The 12,781-nt window shown below is 58.8% G+C and overlaps 1 protein-coding gene across 1 annotated transcript; it reads right to left on the reverse strand.

The window, feature by feature from the left end:
• Positions 1-4,012: 4,012 nt before the first annotated feature.
• Positions 4,013-9,926, reverse strand: RGS4 (regulator of G protein signaling 4). Its single transcript, XM_081112199.1, has 5 exons — positions 9,775-9,926; positions 6,464-6,568; positions 6,046-6,107; positions 5,485-5,651; positions 4,013-5,202 (listed from the first exon to the last, which is right to left on the reverse strand). Exons 1-5 carry the CDS (start codon positions 9,816-9,818, stop codon positions 4,939-4,941), a joined length of 642 nt encoding a protein of 213 aa, XP_080968325.1. The 5' UTR covers positions 9,819-9,926; the 3' UTR covers positions 4,013-4,938.
• Positions 9,927-12,781: the final 2,855 nt, after the last annotated feature.

The raw sequence follows: 12,781 nt of genomic DNA on the forward strand, positions 1-12,781 counted from the left end.
CCCAGGCCCGGTGGTCATCGCCTGGGTCCCTCCCGCAGGAGAGGCAGGAGCAACGCGGCCAGGACCCCGTGTCCCCGAGCCGGGGTCCTGTCCCTGTGTGACTCCGAGTGGCCGATGACTGTCCCCCACCACAGTGATGCCTGGGACCAAAGAAGAGCTGGGCTATTTTTGTCGTCTTCCCTCCGGCATTAAAAACAACTTTACAAAAGGACTTGCTCTGGAGAATGGTTCGGATCTGGCAAACTCAGACCCAGGAAGAAAAGGAGATGGAAGATGATTCTGAAGAGGAGCCTGGCCCAGCTTTTACCCTCGCTGCCAGCCCCCTGTCACGAGTCCCCAAGGGACCGCCCCTGCCCCAGCTCAGGAGGGACAGAGGGAACCGAGGCCGCAGGACGTGGGGAGGGGCCCGTCCAGACCAGGGAGCCGGGCCTCCGTCCTTCCTCACAGCTGCATCTTCATGCTCCTTCCCTCTCCCTTCCTTGCCCTCCTCTGCTCTTGCCACCTCTTTACTGCCCCCCTCTTTTTCTCCCTGTTCCTCTCCCCTGGCAGCCCGTCCCCTCCTCGTCCTCCTTCTCCTGCTCCTTGGTGAGACCGCGGGTGGCGTGTCTGACTGCTCTGCCCGCCTTTCGCTAGTGACCTTGGGTACATTTCTGAGCTTTCCTATCCCACCTTCCCCGCCCACCGTGGACAGATACTAAGGCGTTTGGTTCCGATTTTGTTCTAAGAGTTAAATAAAATCATGTAGGCGCTCAGCGGAGGCTTGGCAATCAGTGAGCGTAAACGTCAGGCGCCACCATTAGGTTCTGGTGTCCTTGTAAGCCCAGTTCCCTCTTCAGGCTTTTCACCTCCATGGACAAGCCTGGGATGCAGCCGTCACCACCCAGCTCCTGCGTTGCCCCTTTGCATGGCACGTCCAAAGAGTTAGCCTCTCTGCCCAGTGAGCCCTCCCGAGCCGCCTCACTCAGCGTCGCCCCATGAAGGAGCAACGGCCCCTCCTTTCCCGCCACACTGTTGAGTGACTTCCAGATGCCGGAGAACCAGAGCGACGGGCACTGAAACAGCGGCGAGAATGATCAGCAGCGATTTTGTTGGTCGTCATGTAGGTTAATGGCCCCAGCAAACACCTGCTTTGAATCACCTCTGAATCCAGTGAGTGGAGTCGTGGCGTTTCAGACTGTTTGGGTTCGGCTGGTCATGCGAGCGTGTATCTGCCCGTGTTGCTCTGATGACATTTTGCCCCTCAGTCTGACTGTGGCTGACGGATGCGGGGCTTTCCCGTGGAGGTGGTTCTTTTTTTTCAAGTACAGTTCCCATCACTAACACTTTGTATTAGTTTCAGGTTCACAGCCCTGTAGTTAGACAATCATGTCCCTTGCAGAGTGGTCCCCCTGGGTTATTTCCAGCGCCCACCTGGCACCATCCCTGCTTATTACGATATTATTGACTCTATTCCCTGCTCTGGACTTGACATCTTCATGACTATTTGTAGGAGGTCCTTTTTTTTCTTTCTTTTTTTTCTATTTTCTCCTCTATCATCTCATTTCCAACTTTAAAAATCGAAGCTCTGTTAACCTGCAGTGGCCAGAACAGCCCGGGGTGCTGTGGGGAGGGGTGTTCCCCGAAGTCCAGTTTTTGTTTGCAAACTGCTGTCACGCTCTCTCATCAGCCCCCTCCCCAGGCGGCAGAGCCCGGCGCGGGGAGTGCATGGCGAGTGCAGTTCTCAGAGTGCGTGCGTGCGGCCCTGAGGCCGACAAGCAGCCCCACAAACACGGACCAGACACCTGCCTTTGCTCACCATCCTTCAACTCTCGTTCACTTGCTTCTCTGGAGGGTCCAGAGGTCCTTTGTGGCTGCACAGCCTGGACCGGGGTCTCCACAGCTGCCCCAAAAGGGGAAGGGCGAGCTAGCCAAGGCATTGGGCTCCACCCTGACCACATGGGTCTGCAGAGGCCTGCCCTCGTCCACCGCCTGTGGTTTTAGGTGAGCTCACCGTCTTCGTTCAGATCCCAACTCAGCAACTGTGACCAGGCCCTCCCTCCTCCGTGCCTCCCTCCTCCTGTACACATAGGAGAGCTATCGCTTTACAGAAGCATTACCCTCGACCAGCTTCTGCAGCTTAGGGCTGGTGCGGGAATTGAATGTGTTACCGATGACACTTAGAACAACGGAAGGCACTATTCATGCCCGGCCACCATCGCACATAGCGGGCAGCATTGTTTTTCTAGACGAGTGGACGAAAGGCTGTGGTACATCTACACCAGGGAATAACATGTGGCTGTTAAGAAGAAGGGTCTCTTACCCTGTGAGACAGCACGGAGGGACCTGGAGAGCATTGTGCTAAGCGGAATAAGCCAGTCAGAGAAGGACAAGTATCACATGATCTCCCCCATATGTGGAATGTAATGAACAAAATAAACTGATGGACAAAGTAGATCCAGAGACATAGAAGCATCGAACAGACTGGAATCTCAGAGGGAAGGGCGGGGGTGAGGGGGTGGGGGGCCTGGAGGGCCGCGGGGAGAGGGATAGGTGGGGAGAGATGAACCAAAGACCTTGTATGCACATATGCACAGCCCACGAACACAGACAATAGCGGGGTGGAGGCCGGGGGTGGGCTGGAGGGGTCACTGGGAGGAAAGGAGGCGTCTTCAATACTTTCAACAATAAAGTGTTTAAATGTGCCCTTGGTCGCTTTCAGGAGGAGCATCAGCACGTATTTGTTACTTATTTTGTGGCCAAACACCAAGAGGAAGGAGGGTGGGCCGGTGGAGGGCTCTGTGCGGCCTATAAGACCGGAGACGGTGTCTGCCCCGGGCGGCCAGCGAGCCGAGCACCTGGTGCCCTGTCCTGGGGGAGGGGACCGGCACTCACCTGTGCTGAGCTGGGACTGTAAACGTTTCCTCTCAAGTCTATGAGACTTGGGTTTATTTGTGTCTTTTTCTCCGGAGAAGGTCCAGCACTTCATCAGATCCGTAAAAGGGTCTGTTACTAACCAGTTTCAGACCCTGCGCACCTGATGCCTCCCACGTGTGACTCTCACGGTGAGAAGAAAGACTTCAGATAGTGGGACTTGTGGCGACAAACGTGGGACCCGGGACCGTGAAGGCAAACATTCCGTGCGTCAGGGATTCGCCCCTGGGGCTCTGCAGCCCTCTGCCTCCTCCCCCGCCTGCTGCCCCCTGCCCTCCCCAGGGCAGGACTAGAGGTGAACTCCACCCTGCAAACCCACTGAGCATCGTGGTCTCTGGAATCATGATGGCCCTGGCTGTGTGGCTGAAGGTAGCAGAGGTGGCAGGAACCAAGGAGCACACACTATTCATGTTCTGCTTTTCCCCTGCTGCCCACAGAGGGGCGCACCAGCCTCTCCAGCAACCCCAGCCCTCGGCTCCTCCTGGCCTGCCGTCACCGATGTGCACAGGCAGGTAGCTCGCGTGCAGGGCGTGCCTACTCTTGTTAGTAAGATGCGCGTGTTGCCGGCGGCGTGGCTCAGTGTGGACCTAGGAACCAGGAGGTCCCTGGTTCCATTCCTGGTCAGGCCGCATGCCCGGTTGCCAGCTCAGTCCTCAGTAGAGGACGTGCCGGAGGCAGCCTACCGATCATTCTCTCTCATCATCGATGTTCCCCTCTCTCTCTCTTCCTTCCTCTCTGAAATCAGTAAAAACATAAAAAACAAAAACAGCTGCATGTTTCCTGGGCAGCACCCACCCGGGGCACATGGGCAGGCACAGCGGGGCCTGGCCCACAGGACACGACCAGGTGCTCTGCGTGAAATGCTGACGAAATAAAACCACATGCGATTGAAAAGCCCACTGAGAATCGTCACCTGATATTCACTTCTCGTTCCGCAGCCCGCACACCTGCCCGGGAGGTGGCTTCCGCCAGTCCGGCACCACCTCACCCCCGGACGGTCTGTCACACACTTGGGCCCTAGAGAAACCGTGAAGTGTGTGCAACACGGGGACATTATGGGGGACCCGGGACACGCAAGTGAAACTGCCAGAGACCAGGAGGGTCCGACGGAGACATGCATCTTTAATACAACGATGTCGCGGGCACCACCGTGGCGCTGCACGTTGAGCCCATGGCTTCAGAGCACACGGTGCTCACACGTGTGACGGGCAGGAGGGGGCCCCTGGGTGCTCACAGGCGTGGCCTCAGGAGGATGAGGACAGGGCTTCCTGGCCACGCATGACCCGCTCGGTGGCCCTGCACCTCGGTGGATACGCGGGACAGTGAAAGCATCGTACAAAACATCATAAATAACAGAAATCTCAAGTAGTTCCTGCGCCTCGAAGTTGCAGCAGTTCCGACCATGACGACCCTTTTCATCCGGCGCCTCATTCGGTCTCGGCGCCAAGGAACGGCCGCCCCCCCTCCCCACGCGGCGCAGTGAGCAGGACGCCGCTCAGGAGCCGCGCCCGGGGCTCTTCGGTTCACAGAGATGAGCTCCCTTTTCCAATCGCTTCCCAGGGCTGGTTTAGAGCGGAGGCGCACGGCACCTCGCACTAGTGGTGAGCGCCTGGCCCTCTCCGTCCATCCTACAGGAACGTGTGTGTCTGTGCATGCACACACATGTACACACATGTACACATACATGAACACACAATAGATCAAACTCATCTAAACACCTAGCTAAGGAGGAAGTCCTGGCTCACAGAATCCCTGGAGCCTGTGGATGTCACATGACGTGGACTCCCCCCCGGCCACCCTGAGGCCAAACGGCTGAGCAGAGAGAGCTGCCACCACCTCTCCACTCGCTCGCAGGGCCTCTAAGAAAATGCGGGAGACGACGGGGAGGAGCGCGGAACAGACACTACATCTAGTGAGCGGCACGGGAGGCAGTGCGGGCACCAGGCTGCGGTGCACACACCCGCTGCCCACAGACCAGCCCGCGCCGCGGCCCTGGTGCAGTCCGGCCTTGCAGCCCCGCCCGCGAGGTTAGGCGCACCCGGGGGCCAGAGAGGGGCCCTCCGCCGGGCGCTTGGCTCCTGGCTGCTTCTCAGACGCTCCACCAGACGGGTCGGCCAGCGGGTCGGCCAGCGGGTCGGCCAGCGCGAGGTAGAAGCGAGACTTGAGGAAGCGGCGGTAGGAGTCCTTCTCCATCAGGTGGAAGATCTTCCTCTGGGCCTCGTCAAAGCAGGTGGCGGTGGGCGCCAGCAGGTTCTGGCGGGTCTGCTCCCTGGTGCCGGAGTCCAGGTTGACCTGAGGGCGGAGGGGCAGTCAGCACGGCGCCGGGAGGGCGGGAGCAGACCTGGGCTCCCGCACGTGTGGGCAGGGCGGGTCTCCTCTCTCCCACATGCTGGGGAGATCCAGCAGAACCCCGGGCGGGCTGCTGACAAAGGCCTTTCTCAGCCGACCTGCGTGGATGTCAAGCTGATAATAGTGGGTGCACGGCTCCTTTCTGTGAGTCAGCGGCCTGCAGGGCCGAGGACCGAATGCCACCCCCAGGGAACGTCCTGCCACCAGACTCCTGCGAGCACCCACCTCCTGGGTCGCCTGGACCGAGATGAACTCCTCGTAGATCTTCATGGCCTTGGGGCGCAGCTTTGAGGGCGACCTGGTTCGCTTGTACTCCTCACAGCGGAGCCAGAACTCTACGTTCTCCTCGCTGTGCTCCGACCGGAGGAACGCCCTGAACGCCGCCAGCCCGCCTGCGACCGGAGAGAGCCGAGCTGTCACCACGCTGGTGACAGAGCCCAGGCGCTGGAGGGAACAGGGCAGTTTCGAGCCACCCCACACCCCACTTTCGTGGGGTCACCTGGGGCCAGGTAACCCTAATCTGCCTGTTTCTATTGGATCCCAGCTGTACACCCTGCTTCAGTGGGTTTGGGAAAGAGAAACTGAAGTTGATTCCGCAAGAAATCTCAATATTTGGAGTTTTCCTCTACCCTTTCCCCACGGTTTCTGCATGAACCACCAACTGCAGATGACAAGCTCGGGGGTCACACGCCTAACAGGCTGACTCCCCTAAGCCTGCCGTGTGTGGTGTGAGATGCGTGTATCCAGGGCGGGTGACCCCAACCCAGAGGGGGTGGTCAGACTTACATTCATGGCTGATCAGGCTTTCCAGTGATTCAGCCCACTTTTTGACTTCCTCTTGGCTCACCCTAGAGAAAAAGAATTTGAATGCCACAATCCAAAACCGGGAAGAAGCGTAAGATCCTAAATAAAGTGCAGGTGTTTTCTCTCCCGCCCTTAGCCGAGCCTGGTGTTGGTTAGAGCACCGCCCACCCCCCCCCCCGCCCCCCCAGGACATTCTTACTTACATCTAGGTAACTGGGGCCTGGCTTCCCCGGCTCTACCATACCCTGTCCGAAGATGACTCCCCCTGTGGCCCTCCTCCCTCCTCGAGGCCCCCACAGCCCTCCATCCATGGTCCTCCCCCTCCCCCCCCCCCCCCCGCGGCCCTCCTCCCTCCCCAGGGCCCTCCCACTCCCCCGCGGCCCTCCCCTACCTTTCTCACCTGGGACAGACCACCAGCTTGTCTCTCCTGCTGTGGGCGGAGCCGTGCTCACCGGAATCTGACTTGTGCAGCAGCACCCCCAGCCGGTGCTTCATGTCCTTGGCGCTGCACAGAAGGGGACACAGAGTGGTCCTGGGCTCTCGTTAAAAGACGCCCGGCTGCGAGAGCCCGTCGCACTTAGGGAGCTGGAGGTGCACAAGCTCCCAGGACAAGGAGCCCCCATGACCCCGCCTGGGACCCAGGGCAGAGCCCAGACAGCAGCGCCCTTCCCGGTTGCTGGGAGGCTGACCCTCCGCCAGCAGCAGCCTCTCCTGGAGCCTGTCATTTCCACCAACAGCACAAGGTGTGACCTTCAACAGAAGGTGTGACCTTCAACAGAAGCCCATTGAAAACGTGCTGATCTTGGAGATTAGGAACTGGGAAGCTGCTGGGGCTGACCGGGTCCCTTCCTGTGGTGCCACCTCCTGGACAGAAGTTGCTATTGCCACTGCTGGCTGCTGGCCCAGGATGCACAGGCACTGGGGAAGGTGGCCTGTGATTCCAGCCCAGGGAGGTGGGCCTGCACCCTGTGGCCTGCACCCTGCACCCTATGCCTGCGCCCTGCACCCTATGCCTGCGCCCTGCACCCTATGCCTGCACCCTGCACCCTATGCCTGCGCCCTGCACCCTACACCCTGTGCCTGCGCCCTGCACCCTATGCCTGCACCCTGCACCCTATGCCTGCACCCTGCACCCTATACCTGCACCAGGTGTGCAGTTGGTAGAAGGGCTGGACAGTGAGCCCCAGCTCCTCAGCTGCACTGCTTTGCTCTGTACTCTGCACTGCAGGGACATTTACACCCTAAAGGGCACTGGGGGCTTCAAAAGAACCCAGAGAAGCAAGCGAGAGTCACAGGAACAGGACTCAGAGACAAGGACCTTCCAGCTCAACCTTATTCTTTAACTAGAGGCCCGGTGCATGAAACTTGTGCACTGGGAAGGGGGGTCCCTCAGCGTGGCCTGCACCCTCTCATAGTCCAGGACCCCTCGGGGGATGTCCACCTGCCAGCTTAAACCCGCCTAAGCCGGCAGGCGGACATCACTCTCGCAGTCCAGGACCCCTTGCTCCTTACCGCCCACCTGCTCACTGCTCCTTACTGCTCAGCTCACTGCTCCTTACTGCTCAGCTCACTGCTCCTTACCGCCCACCTGCTCACTGCTCCTTACTGCTCAGCTCACTGCTCCTTACCGCCCACCTGCTCACTGCTCCTTACTGCTCAGCTCACTGCTCCTTACCGCCCACCTGCTCACTGCTCCTTACCGCTCAGCTCACTGCTCCTTACCGCCCACCTGCTCACTGCTCCTTACTGCTCAGCTCACTGCTCCTTACCGCCCACCTGCTCACTGCTCCTTACTGCTCAGCTCACTGCTCCTTAGTGCTGCCACAGAGGCAGGAGAGGCTCCCACCACCGCCGCTGCGCTCGCCAGCTGTGAGCCCAACTTCTACCTGAGCAGCACTCCCCCTGTGGGAGCGCACTGACCACCAGGGGGCAGGTCCTGCATTGAGCGTCTGCCCCCTGGTGGTCAGTGTGTATCATAGCGACCAGTCGTTCTGGTCGTTCTGCTGTAACCGTTGCTTAGGCTTTTATTATATAGATTATTCCTTTGCTTGGATCTCCTTCATTATAAGAGCCCAGAAATCACTTTATAAGAGAAGTGTCATTTGAAAAGAAGTGCATGGCTACCAGGGAGGAAAGCGGAGCCGTGGGTGATAAGCTGCATCTCACGGCCGTGCTGTCAGGGGCGTGTCCAGGTGCGTTTCCCCAGGAAACGGGACTCTCGCTGTTCTGGGGCTGCCCCTAGCAGTGTCCTCCCTCCCTCACAGGACTGTTCCCTCTGCTGCCTCCCCACCTGGTCCCGGTCAGGCTCCTCTGTAATGACAGAAGAGGGCGTCGAGGAGGCTGTGGGACTGAGGCCAAGGGACCCTATCAGTGGACAGCATTCGCCAGAACAGCCTGCTGAGCTCTGACGGGTACCGATCCCCACGCCGTCCCCTCATGCAGAGGTGGCCCATGCCTGACCTACAGCACATGCCACACGAGGATAAAAACCATGCGGGCTCCATGGCTCCCTGGAGCCAGGACACCTGCATCTGCTCCGCCTGCACCCTCCCCCCCCACACACACACACCCATGTGACCTTGAGCCCAGGCACAGAGCTGGAATGAAGTGCTGGACTCGCTGGTCTGCAGCTCCCGGAGAGGACAGACCAGCAGCTCACCCTCCGGCTGGGGTTTACCCCCTCCCCCCGGGTAGTCTTTCCTCTGCGAGCACACCTGCCACCCACCCCCCTGCTTTGCACAGTTTTCTGAGTTAATGAAGCTTGGAGTCTTGCTCCATTGGGGTCAGGCATCGCTGGGGGATCACTATCTCACTTTCTGCCAGACCCTCCTGCTTCCCGTCAAAGCCCCCGGAGCCCATGAGCAGGGAATCTCCTTCCTCCCGAGTGGCCGGCCCCGGAAAGTCCGCGCCCGGGAGGCACAGAACACGGTGCCTTCTGGGAGATTCCCAACTTGAACTGAAGGTGATTGCCATTTGCAGGGAGATGAGAAGAGGGTGATCTGTCTACGGACAGCTTCCTGCCCTTCGCGGTGAGATTCGCTCATGGAATACGGGGTTCATTTCACTTCAGCTGGGAAGCATTCCCTGGAAGCGTTTACTGACTCTTTTAAAGACACAACACATGATAAAGCAGTGTGTGCAGGGTGAGACCTTCCACAGAGCCCTGAGCTGGAACCTGAGCCCGAGCCCGAGCCCTGAGCCAGAGCCGGAGCCTGAGCCCTGCTGTGACCGGGCCCAGGGGGTGTGGTCTGGAGCTGCAGTCACCGTAGCATCTGCTCATGGAACACAGGCGGGGAGGGACCCTCAGCCCACACAGCAGCACAGAGCCTTCCCAGCAGGTGCCACAGTGCACCCTGGGGTGTCTTCCCCTACACAGGACCTAGAGCCCCGGCCCGAGTCTGCGAGCCCCGCGACGCTCAGCACCCATCACAGCTGAGACACAGCAGCCCAGCGGGCCGTCCAACCCTGGCCGCCCTGCTCCCTGCGAGCTGGCCTGGCCGAGGTTCCGAGGGTCCTCAGACCAAGGCCAGTCACAGCGCACAGAGGGGCCCGGATCCGGGAGCACACACTTCCTTGGGCACCGTCTCTAGCTCGTCATGGAGGAAGGCGGGTGCTGAGCCCCACTGGCCACGGGGATCCTAACCCACAGAGCGGGGTCCACAGCAGCTGTGCAACCGCCACATGTGGCAGGGCGGGCTGAAGGCGTCTTACCTCCGCAGGCAGGAAGCGGGCAGCCCCGCCAGACCTTTGCACATCTTTGCTGCGGGTTGGCGTTCGCGGCAGGAGGAGACGGGAGGAGCTGGGAGGAGCTGGGAGCCAAGCGCTCTGCCTCGTCTGCCTGCAGATGCTTCAGATCCCGGCTCCCTCCGCCTGCCGGTCTCATTTAAAGCCCAGCCACCGCGGGGCAGCCAATCAGCGGCGCTCTAACAACGCCTCTGCAGCCAATCAGCGTTGCTGTGACACCCCCGCTGGGGCCTCTGCAGCCTCCGCAGACTTTAAGAGGCGGGACAAGGCTTCCAGAGCACAGGGCGAAGCGCAGGAAAACCTTTGCAAAGCAGTCACACAGCAAACAGGTTCCTTCCTGTCTCTTCCCACATCGGAGGCTTTGAATTTCCAGAAGAGGGGAGAGGGCACCTCTGTGTTGCTGCAAACCATGGGGTTCACTCATTTCTCTGTAAAAACAACGCCAAGGGCAGTTGCCCAACAAGGAGAGCCCCCGCAGGACTGGGTTTAGCTGGGGCTGACTCACCTTCTGTCTTTTTGGACCAGCTCTCACCTTCCTGTTTCCAGGCTGGGTCTGCAGGGGTGGCCGCAGGGTGGCCATGGCCACACAGGGCTGGGAGGGCAGCTGAGGCTGGCCCCCACGGACAGACCGCGCCGCTGCTCCGCCTGGCTGTGGATCCTCTTCTAGAACTCCTGCTCAGAGCGGGATTCAGCCCAGCAGCCTCGGCCTCTCTGCCTCCAGCAAAGAGCTGCCACACAGCAGCCGGACCGGACCGGAGGGAGAGAGGCAAATGGCTTAGCCTATTGCCTATGCACCCTGAGTCTCCAACCCGGATTTCAAACTATGAGAAAGAGAGAGAAAAGCGTGTGTCTGCCTTGCATGTCACAGTCTTCAGAGTGAACATAGGCAATTGACCCCGTGCTTCTGAGCGCCTGGACAACTCCTGGGTTGTCTACAGTAGATAGACTGCTGTTCCAACAGTCGCAGCCCCGAAGCTGAGAGGGGAGGAGACGTTCGTGTCTGTGTCGGCAGGCAGCGTTCTGAAAGTAGACAGGCCCTTGGGCACAAGACCCAGGAGCCGTACTTTACGTATAAGAAGTAGAGACAGCCCTGGCCGGTTTGGCACAGGGGATAGAGCGCCGGCCTGCGGACCAGAGGGTCCTGGATTAGATTCCGGTCAAGGGCCCTGGTCAGGGCTCGTGCAAGAGGCAACCGATCAGTGTGTTTCTCTGACATCAATGTTTCTCTCTCTTTCCCTCTCTCCTCTACTCTCCCTAAAAATCAGTGGGAAAATATCCTCAGGTGAGGATTGACAACAACAACAAAAAAGCTGAGACATCTGATGAGGTGAAGAAGGTGCAGAGGGATGGGTGCCAGTGAGAAGTGAAGGCAATGTGGTAAGACTCGTCCCCACCACGCGGACCCCACCTCACCCGGCAAACACCCCACGCGGACCCCACCTCGCCCGGCAAACACCCCACGCGGACCCCACCTCGCCCGGCAAACACCCCACGCGGACCCCACCTCGCCCGGCAAACACCCCACGCAGACCCCACCTGGCCCGGCCACGGCAAGCACAGCAAGGAGATGGCTGAGAAGTGTAGGCAGGTAGAGGGGCCAGAAGATGCATTTAAATTGTAGGAAAAGTCTCCCATGAGGGTAAAAAACATTTATTAGATTGGTTACGGGCAACTTTTCCTTGAGGGGCCACATGGAACAGATTGTTTCTCTGGTGGCCTTGTAGAAGGGATGGCAGCGCAATGCGAAATGGCAGAGATCACCAAGCTGGGGGCGAGCCGCTCAGAAAGGGTATCAAAGAGGAGAGATCATTGAAAGGGAGAGAAGGGCCCTGACCGGTGGCTCCGTTGATTGGAGTGTCATCCTCTATACTGAACGGCCGCAGGTTTGATTCCTGGTCAGGGCACATAGGTTGGGGGTTTGATTCCTGGTCGAGCACGTATGGGAGATAACCCATGTTTCTCTCCTACATCGGTGTTTGTCTTGTTTCTCTTTCCCTCCCCATCTCTTTAGAACTAATAAACATGCTCGGGTGAGGATAAAAAACTAAAAGGGAGAGAAGGTCTCCCAAGAGAGTGACCATTCAAGTCATTAGATTTGAGGCACATGAATGCAGACCCAGCAAGAACTTGACATCTTGGACAGAGATCAAAGGAAAGCTCCAACAGAGGGGCCGAATGGGGTTTAAATGATCCAGACTGACACCCTCATTGCAGCAGGAAGAAATGGTAGGGGACACGACTTGCCACGGTCACAGCTTCTAACAGAGCCGCAGGTTGTGATTGTGGGGTTACATGTGGTGGACGGCAAAACACGGTAGTAATGATACGCGCTCCCTTCACCGAGGACTCGCTCTTTCTCCCGGAGAGACAGTGGCGCCACATTCACTGCTGGGTCATGGAAACCAGGCCCTCTGCTCACCCGTCCACGTGTGTCACCTTCACTTCTTTAATTACTTCTTAATTAGGCATTTTTAATCCTCCTGAGGATATGTATGTATGTGTTTGTTTATTTATTTTTAGAGAGAGGAAGGGAGAGAGACATCGATATGAGAGAGAAACATCCATCAGCTGCCTCCCATATGCACTCAAACCTAGGTGTGCGCCTGAGCAAGCATCGACCCCACCACCTTTGCTGTACGGAACGATGCTCCAGCCCGTGAGCCCTGCCAGGCAGCTAAGGCTCGTACTTTCCAGAACGTCCGGAAACTTCCCAGGCGCTGGCTTAGCTTTCACTGTGGGACCCGCCTGTTTGAGGAGGCAGGGGCGAGGCCAGCATGATACTGCAGCCATCCCCCCTCTCTCTGACACACACAGAGCATGACCTAATTATGATCTATTCCTGTCATACATGTCTGCGGAGCACGGACGCTGTGGCCGGTGCGGGGAGCATGGGGAGCGAGCAGACAGAGCCCACCCTGGTGGGGCCATCCCAGTGGGACGGGTCAGAAACATGGATCATTCCAGACCTGGGGCC

This window comes from Myotis nattereri (assembly GCF_964212035.1).
Source record: "Myotis nattereri genome assembly, chromosome: 18".
Lineage (NCBI taxonomy): Eukaryota > Metazoa > Chordata > Mammalia > Chiroptera > Vespertilionidae > Myotis > Myotis nattereri.

Bases quoted from the DNA above. Each gene is read 5' to 3' on its own strand.
- RGS4 (XM_081112199.1), bottom strand. From the start codon at position 9,818: ATGTGCAAAGGTCTGGCGGGGCTGCCCGCTTCCTGCCTGCGGAG. The intron at 5,652-6,045 runs GTAAGTCTGACC...CTCCGGTCGCAG, and splicing joins AAGCCTGATCAGCCATGAAT to GCGGGCTGGCGGCGTTCAGG. The intron at 5,203-5,484 runs GTGGGTGCTCGC...CTCCGCCCTCAG, and splicing joins CGGTCCAGGCGACCCAGGAG to GTCAACCTGGACTCCGGCAC.